Below are 11124 nucleotides of genomic sequence, written 5' to 3' on the forward strand. Positions count from 1 at the left end.
GGCAGACAATAGATCCTAATGTCAGCCATGATGGGATGTGAAGCTAAAACAGACGGAGCTGATGGTTACATGCCAGTGAAGAGGCACCTTCTCCACTAAATGGAGATAGACTTTTAATGCTTCTGTGCGTTATTACTCATGTATAATTTCCAGTGTTCAGCACTGTATGTTCACCCCTTAAAAAATACAGGAAGGTTACTACCCAAAGATGTAGATAATTGTTTCCCTTTCTTAGGAGATAAAATAACAGAAATGGATTTCAAAAGCAGAATAAAGGATTACACTTGGCACTCTGTGTGAAGGGCACTGTTGTGTCAATGTATAGAGTAAGAATTTGAGACATTGGAGAAAGGGAAGTGAGACTAAAGTTGAGCCATAAAGATCTCCAACCTCTGCCAAGTCATCATGGCAAAGTCCTCAAGAATGCCCTGTGATGACCACTAACCAGGAAACCCAAAGTCTGAATGTTGCATAAGCAAGGATAAAAAAGAATTTTCTGGGCTACAAAATGATCTAATGATAAAAATCAGGAATGCCTCTGGCTCCAGTCAGACTGAAACAGACAAATGAGATGATGCCTGGTGGTCCAACCCTCCCACATCCCTGGGCTTCTGAAAAATTCCGCTAGGGATGTGCTCATTCCCCTTTCTTCTTACCGTAACACCTTTCCCTCCTGCAGAGCTCTGGCCTCTCTACATGGATCGGGAACCAGATGTTGTCCCTGAGCAGCCTCCCCCCATGGGCTGTCACCTTGCTGGCATGCATCCTTGTGTCTATTGTCACCGAGTTCGTAAGCAACCCAGCCACCATCACCATCTTCCTGCCCATCTTGTGCAGCCTGGTGAGTAACAGAGTACTACAGGGCTCTCAGATGTCCAGGCAGGCTGCCCCAGGGCCTGCAGTGGTAGGCCTGGCTCCAGGGAAGCTCCCTGGGCTGTGCCCTCTCCTCTGGTCACTACCAAAAGCCTTCGCTGATTGGTGTTCAACTCATATTATGAAAAATGAAGTTTTTCAAATAGTAACTGATAAATAAAAAGATACATTAGTAAATCATAGCAAGAGTTCTAGAAACACCTTCCCCAAAGAGTAGGATTAATTTAGGGGCAGCCCTGAGTGGAAACAAAAGGCGGCCCGCTCACACCTGTGATCGCAGCACTTTATGAGGCTGACGTGGGAGGTTCACTTGAGCCTAGGAGTTTGAGACCAGTGTAGGCAGCACAGCAAGACCCCCATCTCTACAAAAAATAAAAAATTAGTGGGGTATGGTGATGCACGCCTGTATTTCCAAGTACTTAAGAGGCCAAGCTAGGAAGATCAATTGAGTCCAAGAGTTCCAGGCTGCAGTGAGCTATGATTGTACCACTGTACTCTAGCCTGGATGACAGAGCAAGATCCTATCTCTTTCATAAAAAAAAAAAAAAAGACAAAATAACCTTAAAAACTTAGAATTCCTAACAATGGCTGAGTAGAAAGATAAAAGGAGTCTGGGTCCCTGATGGCATCATGGAAGTACCATAACCACCCTGGACTATCTTCTTAGGTGCTTTATAATGCCAAACAAACAAACAAACAAAAAAAACCCCTTCTGTTTCTTTAAAAACAACAACTACTGAGAATTCCAGTTCCTCAGAGTCATTATCAACCTTCCTCTCCTGAGAAAAACTTGACTGTTGGGCCACAAAGATAACCACAAAAAATGGAGGCAAAACACACAGCCACAAAGACCAAGGTCAAAGCACTAACCATAATCACCACGTCCACCCAATTTCATCATCCTTGAGAAAGTTTTGAGAAGGGGACAATTTCAGCCATGTTCCACAGCCTTGGACCAATTTGTTGTGAAGGGAATAAGGGAGGGGAGCAACTGCCAGACCTTGGCCTGGCCATGTAGCCCAAAAGGTAGTGCACCTTCTGTATCTGACCCGTTTAGGGAAGTGGAACCTGGGAATGAAGGCCCCACCCCACCCCAGCAAGAGAGTCTCCTCCTGCTTTCTAACCCCATGTGGCAGCCCCTCCATCTACTCCCTGTGCTTAGATGTCTCCAGCCTCTCTTTTTGTCCTTTTGCTTACATGAGCAGGGGAATATAGCTAGTTAAAACTTGGTAGCATTGAGAGCAAAACCATGGATTGAGTTCTCATATAAAGCAATTATCTTCCCTAGAATAAACACCTTAGTTCTGCACCCCCAGGGTGAGGGATCCTGCCATCAATTAAATAGGTTATTCATGAGATTTTTATTTGAAGAAATTCTCTGGCTGGGTGTGATGGGTATAGGCTCATACCTATAATCCCAGCACTCTGTGAGGCCAAGACCTCATTACTCAAGACCAGCATTAAACAAGAGCAAGACCCTATCTCTACTAAAAATACAAAAAATATTAGCCATTAACTAGACATTGTGGTGGGCTCCTAATAGTCTCACCTACTCAGGAGGCTGAGGCAGAAGGATCCCTTGAACCCAGAAGTTTGAGACTGCTGTAAGGTAGGATAACGTCAACCATGGGCAACAGAGTGAGATTGTGTTGAAAGAAAAAGAAAAGAGAAGAAAAGGAAAAAGGAAAGGGAAAAAGAGAGAGAGAGAAAGAAAAAGAGTTGGCATTATTATCCCCATTTTATACAGAACAAAACTAATAATAAAAGAAAGGAATTCTCAGCTAAAGAATAAAGTTTAAGAACCACTTCTTGGGTGGAGATGGTGGTTTAGACTTACAATCCCAGCACTTTGGGAGGCGGATACAGAAGGATTGCATAAGGCCAGGAGTTTAATACCAGCCTGGGCAACATAAAGAGATCTATCTCTCCAAAAAAGAAAAAAAAAAAAGAAAATTAGTTGTGAGTGGTGGCATGCACCTGTACTCCCAGTTACTCAGGAGGCTGAGGCAGGAGAATGGCTTAAGCCTAGAAGTTTGAGGTTGCACTGAGCTGTGGTCACAACACTGTACCCCAGTGTGGGTGACGAGATCCTCCCTCTCAAAAAAAACCCAAAATCACCTCCTTAAAAAAGCACCCAAACCCCAAACATCTCCTCCTTTAAAAAGCACCCCAAACCCAAACATTCCTCCTAGGAAGTAACTCAAAGCCATATTTCTGTGTGTGTGTGTGTGTGTGTGTGTGTCAGGGGTGGGGGGGAGGGGTGAGTGAACAGCAGCATCAGCCCATTTAGGCTGCCAAGGACACTGCATGCCCTGGAGGGCAGGGACTTACCTGCCCCCAGCACATGGGTTCCAGCTAAGGTTAGCTAATGCTAAGTCTCCATTTAGAGCATGTTTGTGATGGTAAGCATAGGAAATGCAAACCAAATCTCAACACTGGTGTCTCTGTGAATTCTCTCTTCTAGTCTGAAACACTGCACATTAACCCACTCTACACCCTGATCCCAGTCACCATGTGCATCTCCTTTGCAGTGATGCTGCCTGTGGGCAATCCCCCCAACGCCATTGTCTTCAGCTACGGGCACTGCCAGATCAAAGATATGGTGAGTCGTTGGTGCTGCCCCCCAGCCAGGCCCAGCTGCCATGAGGACAGGGATGACCGCTCCACAGCCTTCCCCCAGAATTTATTGTATGGTAGCAGTGTCCTTGGACTATCAATACTCAGCCTAGTGTGGCAGAAAGAATGAGACCTGTAAAAAGGTTTTGGTTGGTCCATTCATACCAAAAAGAGCAGTAAGGTGTTCTCTCAACCCTTACCTGGAAGAAAATGGATACTGAGATGGAGCTGGAACAGACACAGGCAGTGGCCCGGTTCCAGAAGGCATGAGCTTGCACAAAGCTTTGCCTGTTTATTTATTGGCTCAGTGGGGATAGTCACTCAAAGACTGCTGGTTTATTCATAGATGATGAAGTATGAGAAACTGTGTGAACTTATAGTGAAAGGGGTTTTGTGAGAACAGGATTCTTTTGGTCAACTCTCCCCCAAGCAAGAAACCCCTGAAGCCACAATGGAAAATGAAGCATCTACCATTCATTCATTTTTTAGTTTTCAGCTGGGCTCACAAAAGATGGCTTTGAGGAGACATTCTGCTGCTGACTTTAGTGTTGGGCTTATCCACCCTCCACTCCTCAACTGAGACCCATTGCTGTGCTTTTTTTTTTTAATTTTTAAAATGTATTTTATTCATTTTACACATAATGCAATGCATATTTTACACTCACACACACAAAGGCTTTTTTTTTTTTTTTTTTTTTGGCAGGGCTGGGTTTGAACCCACCATCTCTGGTATGGGCCCAGCACCCTACTACTTGAGCCACAGGCGCCACTCTGCTGTGCTTCTTAATACCCAGGGCTCATGGGGCTGGGGAGAGGATGGAAAACACTGATACAAATTACTGTGACCTGACTGCCTGAAGCAGGGCCCATTCACTCTTGCTGATGGTCTGAGAATGGTTTTTCATGGGAATTCTAAGCAGCCCAGTAGCATATCAAATGGAGGAATGGAATAAGAGTTTCGCGTTACCGGCAGTTATTCAGGTCCTTCCACCTGTGCTAACTGCTTATATAAGTTATCTGTGATACTTCCAGAAGAGAGGTCATGGCTGTGCCCCAGCTTCTACTGCCTCTGCTATGTTCCCCCACCATTTATCCCTAGCCTTCTATACTAGAATCAAATGACCAGAGATATTTTCAAAGGTCCCAGATGACAAGTGAGCGAGTCCTGGAATCTACTCTCAGGTCGAACCCTCCCGTAAGACTTCAATTTTTCTAATCTGCTAAATGAGGAGGTTCCATGGAGTCCCTTTTAGCTCTAAAGAACCTTAATTTAGCTGTTAGAACCTGCCCCTTCTCATTTACTGGGAGACAAAGGCTGTTTATTCTCCATGCCAAAAGGCCCAGGGGATTGATGATTGACAAGTCCAGGGCCCTGGCCAGAAGGCAGGAGAGAGACCACACGTGTAGCCATTTATTGGAGCCATTTCCCAACATCCCCTTTCCCCAAATCAATGCCAGCTCGTGGACTTGCACACTAGATGCTTGGTTACTCCGTGGAAGAATGTCAGCTGTCCTTCCTGTACACATTTTTCCATCTCGCCCTGGCTCTGCCATCCCTCACATCCCCTTTCAGCCTATGAATGTCAATGTCATAGCAAAAATAAAAGGGGGCAGAATTGAAATGCAGTTGCCTCAGAAGAAAGAAGCAAAGTCCCCACTCCAGCTAGCAGGCCTGTGTCACCTTCCTAAGAGCTGAGCAGAAGTAGCTGACCTGTTTCCCCAGGTGAACCCAAGGTACATGACTTCCATGAGCTGTTTCTTAAAGAAAAAAAAAAACGGTTAACAGCAGTATAGGCTTTGGATAATAGAGCCCCTTATACGGAGTTCCCTGTGTGTATTAGCATATGAAAGGCTCTAAAAAGTTCTTGCTTTAAAGAGATCTGGTTAATTTTGTTTAATACATTTCCCTATCACTGAACCACAGAAATCACTTCACATTCCATAGATGTGGTATCCCAAATAACTCATGTACCTTCGAGGCTTCCACTTTATAGTGAGTGCTGCAAGCAACAAGTGGGGATGATTCTAATCACCTCCTCCCAGCCCCAATCTCTTCTTGCCTTTTGATCTTTTCAAGGTCCCGTGCCACCCTAAGGCAACACTAGAGCACCCAAGGCAGTGACTGGAACCAATCAGGGCCATGTGAATGGAGCAAGGCTTGGGCTGGGGACACAGCCAGGGAGTGCTTGGGGATCTCTGCTGCTGCTGCCTGGGCAGAGAAACTAGAGGCAGAGTGACAGAGTGCTTGTTTGTGTCCTGCAGGTGAAAGCTGGCCTGGGGGTCAATGTCATTGGACTGGTAATAGTAATGGTGGCCATCAACACCTGGGGAATTAGCCTCTTCCACCTGGACACGTATCCAGCATGGGCAAAGGTCAGTAACATCACTGATCAGGCCTAACACAAGTGCACAAACTGGCCTAAGGTGCTGCTGCCACCCAGCAAAATCTGATACACCAAGAAAACTATCAGGAGCACAGGACAACAGAACCACGCCCAGGCATCCCTTGCCAGAAGATCCCACCATCTACCACAAGTGAAGTGCAAAAATCTTCCAACAACCACAAACACGTGCTTGGCTGTTAGTGTCTTCTTCCCTGCCCTCCCTTCCTTAGCACCACAGCTCAAAAAACCCTAAAATTGTTCTTGCTTCCTTATAACCAGCCCTTCTATGCAATTCTTTCTGAAGACAAGAAAGGAAGAAAGCCTGTCTTGGTTGCCCCTCAGAGGCTAAGCCTCACTAGGTTTTATTTTATTCTTACTACCTTTTTAGGAGTTAAAGGAGATACCCAAACCACCCTACCTATACAGATAGTGAGACCAGTGACATCTCTCTTGGAGGAGGAAAACCTCACCCAGAACTTGAGAGCTAATGTTAGCTCCTTTCTCTAAGCGTTTCTATCCTAAGTTCTCTCCATAAAAAGGCAATTCTTAATAGCTCTTCTTTGTGGCAATCAGTGCTTTTTAAATCACAACTTTGATTCCCATTTAAGCATCTTTTTCCAATGGCTCCCCTTTACCTTGGCACCAGATTTCTGCATAGAAATAGTATTTCCCTTCAGAGGGAGGCTGGTCTTGTTCTGTTTGCCAAGGGAAGGGAAGTAGAGAAAGAAGACATGTTGAGATTATCATCTTTGCCTCTACCTGTCACACTAACCAGATACCATTGCCCTGGTTAACTGTTGGGAGGGAGGGTAAACTTTCAGACCTATCATTTTAGGGAAACCAAAACTATAAAGACCACAGTACAATTATTGGTATTAGGCTGGCTTCTGGACTGAAAGAGGTTTGTTCCTGAGAAAACAAAGTACTAGTAGTACCCAAAAGTCCAAACATCACTCAGTTCCTACATGTCAATGAGCCCCTTGAGGGAAGAAGAGATGTCTGTCTCTTGAATTCCCCCAGCAACTTCTACAATGTAGCAAGCTGTAACTGCTCAATAAATCCTTCCCATGAGAAAAAATAATTCTGGAAATCAAGGCCTCCTTCCTCCTGAAGATCATGCCACTTTCTCCATGACACATGTGCTTGCCAGTTTGCTGGCATTACATACCTCTGACTTCTACCCTCAGGTGCTTGCTAAATATGTGTACATCTTAATTGAAAAGGAGTCCTTCATAGTCACTTCATTGTTTTGACTGATTTTAAGATACTATTGATAGCATGTGTCGTTTTCCCACAATTTATCTACAAAATCACTTAGTTTATCAAGTGTGAGTTGTAAAGTTTCTTTTGTAGCAAAAGAAACAACCACATGAATGTGTTAACCACAGAATGTGATTAATCAGGGTTAACTGGAAATATTAGTACCTCCGCCCTGTCAGTTAGCTTAGACTCCATGATTTAAGCAACGTAATAGTGAAGACCATTTCATGAACCCACATGAAATACTAGGTACACTCCAGATGATTTGGTTGAGCCAACATCTCTATGTCATTTTGCTTTAACATGTTCAAAAGAATCAGGATTTTAGAGCCAAATTGTCCTATTGGTGACCCATTACAAAATTCAAACAGTAAGACAAAGGTGTAGATAGTAAGAACCTGGCAGTATAGTAAGTGAAGAGAGAAAGAAAAGAGATTTAGAAGCAGACTCGAATTGCTGGCCACTGGTCAGCTATTTGAGAACTTGACTCACTCCTGGAAAGCAAGCTGTGCCAGCTCTCCAGTAGCAATTGCTGCCAGGTGCTCCCAGCAGCCAATGCGTTCAACTCACTGATTTAGAAAGCCCATTTATTTCAGTCTGGTCTACTGACTGCTCTCAAGAGCTACACTGTACTTTCCCAAAACCAGAGCATCAAGCCAAACAAGACTGCCATTCCAGTAACAGGAAATGGCAGATGTGATTAATAACTTCTTGTCATCTAAATCACTCCACTGTTAGGTAAGAGCTTCTAGCTCTCCTTAGTTATCCTGTGTCTCTTGCAAATATAATTTGATTTTTATCTTCTAGTACCTTACAGATGATGAAACTGAGAGCCTAAGTCACTGTCACTAAGTATAGTTACATCTTATTCTCAAGTCACTTACCAAATTTGCTTCAAGTTATCTACAAAGTACATGGTACGCAATTTTTTACATTAGCATTTACATATCACAAAGACTCACATGCCATCTTTTAATAAATAAAAAATTAGCTAGTGTTTCCTCCAATATCAAAATAGATCTCTGTTTCTTTGGCTAAACACCAGGTGAAGTAGCTGGCTTCACATCTGGGGACCAAACTGTTTGAAAAAGTTCTCTCTAAATACCAGAAGCGCTGTTGGACAGCAAGACGTTCACGCTATCAGAACACAAAGGGAATGGAGACCACTGAGTACACAGGTGGGTCAGTGCGGGACGGCCCTCACTGACTGAAGGGTGAGCACGAGCGTATGCACTACTTATGCAGCACCTTTCTGCTTTCCAGCTCTGCACAAATGTGTATGTAAGATGATGCAACTGCACTGCACCTTTCATAAGGTTCTACCATCAAGGCAGTGATTCAAGCAGGCCCAAGACCCAAGTTTTGCAACACCCCACCCTGGGAATTTCCACAGTCTCACCATTCTCAGTTCATTTTCTTTCCCAGTGCCTTGCAAAATATACCATATGTTAGATCTTCAGTACTTGAGTGGATATGTTGCAACCAGATTTAGGAAAGGTATAAACTGAACATCTGAAAATCTATGTGTCACAAACTCCCTATTAAAACCAGGCAAGATCTCAAAACATTTTTCCTTCACTACCTTATTCCTTTCCACAAGGCAAGGCCCTAACAGTCAATCGGGGAAAAAGAAGCCATTCATCAGTGTAAGGAAGGGAAATGCTACGTGCAAAACCCAAGAATGGACATTTAAGAAAAGCCTCATTTGCTCCAGTACAGTATGTAGTGTTCCTTCAGGAGGAATAACTCTGAAGAGGCATTAAAAATGTGGACAACATCAGGAGAAAAACAAATACCAGCATAGTATCTAGGGAGTGAACTACTTAGTGGAAATGAAAACATTACACATGTGTACACAGGCTCTATGAACCAACATGGGCAGACATCTTAGAAAAACCACACAGCTAACTTTCCTCTACAGTCATACAAGTGGCAACTGAGTAAATGAGTTAGAAAAAGAAAACTGCTCCTTTAAGTCACAAGCAACTGCTTAATCCTATACAATACTAAGCCAGAAGAGAAGTTTAAAGACATAACTTTGGTAATTTCAATTCATAAAATTTGATCCCTCTTGATGACTTTAAACAAGGTTGTTTTTTCTCTCCCTTTATTGTTGTTTTGTTCGGGAGGGTTACAGTTTAGAAATAAACTTTTTAAGTTCAACGTATTAAATTTTCAGCATCAATTCTAAAATCTTTTCACATGTTGGAGTAACCTACACTAGTATTTTGAGTAACCTTCATTTTATGGTCTGGAGTGGCAAAAAAGTTTTCTTAGATAACATTAACTTGAGTTTTCAAACATTTTTAAAGGGAAATAAGAGGCTGGGTGTGGTAGTTCACATCTATAATCCTAGCACTCTGAGAGGGTTCAGGGGTTCAAAACCCAACACCAGCATGGGCAACAAAGTGGCCAGGAATGATGGAATATACCTATAAGCCCCAACTACTCAGGAAGTTGAGGTACGAGGACTGCTTAAAACCAAGTCAAGGTTGCAGTGCCAATGCACTCTAGCCTGTGTGACAGAGCAAGTCTCTCTTTTAAAAAAAAAATACTAAATGAATAAAGGAACATCTTGTGAGGCTTCTTCTCAAAGGAAACTACAAAACTCCCAGGAAAAGAATAATTTTCAGCACCAGAGACCCCATCCACAGCACAAATTTTCAACTATACCTCAAAACCAGGTTTCTCCAACATATGAGAATATCATACATATCTCAGTCAATATTGGTCTTGTGAGTTTCTTTTCACTGCTGCAAGAACATAAAACTAGGAGACGGTATCTGAATGGTGAACGCAAAGTCAGCCTGTGGTCACTCTGTAGCAGTTCACATGGTAAGGTTGAACTTCAGCACAGATGGGCTGGAGGGCTCCCACTGGTAGACATGATTTTATCAGCAAGGTTAAATATCACTCCTGAGGGAAGCCCTAAGTCCAAATGAGCCTTGTTTACAAGGTATAATGAAAAAGAGACCTAATCTTCTAACATCTGAGTGAATTTCAAACCCAAAGTAGCACTCTGGGAGATCACACATACAGTGACAATGCTGTCATGATTGATAGCAGGAATCTCTCTTTGGAAACAGCTTCCTAAGTTTCTAGCATTTTGAATACCCTCATGGTAAACTTTATCCTTTGAGACTCTAGTTCATTCTGCTAACAGTTCAGTCATTCAAGATCAAATCTTGTGAGCCAGGTGGATCCTGTAAATTTTCATTGATACCAAAGAGACTGATCACAAAACAATGACAACTTTTGCAAGGTTGATAGCTGTTCCCAAAAGTGATTGCAGAACTGGCCAAAAAAGCAGCATGTTTGAGCCAATATCTACTATTTATTGGATAATTTGTAAAGCACTGGGTAACATATCACACACATTATTTCAATTATTTCTACAAAAACCTTATGAGGTAGGTATCATGTCCACATCTTACAGATAATGCAAGAGTTTCAGAAAGAATAAATCACCTGCCCATGATCACAATGCTGGGAAAAAGTCAAACCATAATTTGATTCTCATCTGTCTCACACATAAAGACAACTTTGACAGGGATAAAACTTATCTCCAAGTATCAGATATCTCGGTTTTCAAACAGATGCTGAATCATTTTATTTTATCACAGGTAGAAAAGAATCAGTGTCATCACTGTCTGAAAAAAAGGTGCTCTAATTCTTCCAGCTTGTTGATTCTGAATGTTCTAGGTCTTCAGAAATGGCATTATCAGTGAAGCTGCCCAACAAGCCTTCTGAAACAAAACACCTAACAAAATGGTTAACTAATCTATAGTTAGTTCAAATTACACTTTTAGGACTTCATCTTACAGCTATACCCTGCAGATACTATAACACTGGGTTCAAGGTTATCACTATAATTGCATTATAAAACATTCATCAACAGATCCAATAACTTACTGTATATCTATTCAATGCAATCTTATGCAACCAAAAAAGGAAGGAGGATCCTTTTTCTTTATATACTGACAATCTCCAT

General features: G+C 42.6%; 1 protein-coding gene across 1 annotated transcript in view; it reads left to right on the forward strand.

Moving 5' to 3' along the window:
- SLC13A4 (solute carrier family 13 member 4) overlaps positions 1–6129 on the forward strand; it is a 45113-nt gene extending 38984 nt beyond the window's left edge. Inside the window, exons 15-17 of the mRNA XM_012806236.2 lie at positions 680–841; positions 3338–3475; positions 5752–6129. Of these exons, the coding sequence (XP_012661690.1) occupies positions 680–841; positions 3338–3475; positions 5752–5889 (438 nt within the window). The 3' untranslated portion in view covers positions 5890–6129. The remainder of the gene's footprint in view (positions 1–679; positions 842–3337; positions 3476–5751) is intronic.
- The last annotated feature ends 4995 nt before the right edge of the window (positions 6130–11124 follow it).

Source organism: Otolemur garnettii, unplaced genomic scaffold (genome assembly GCF_000181295.1).
Source record: "Otolemur garnettii isolate 467f Iridium unplaced genomic scaffold, OtoGar3 scaffold00049, whole genome shotgun sequence".
In the NCBI taxonomy this organism is placed as follows: domain Eukaryota; kingdom Metazoa; phylum Chordata; class Mammalia; order Primates; family Galagidae; genus Otolemur; species Otolemur garnettii.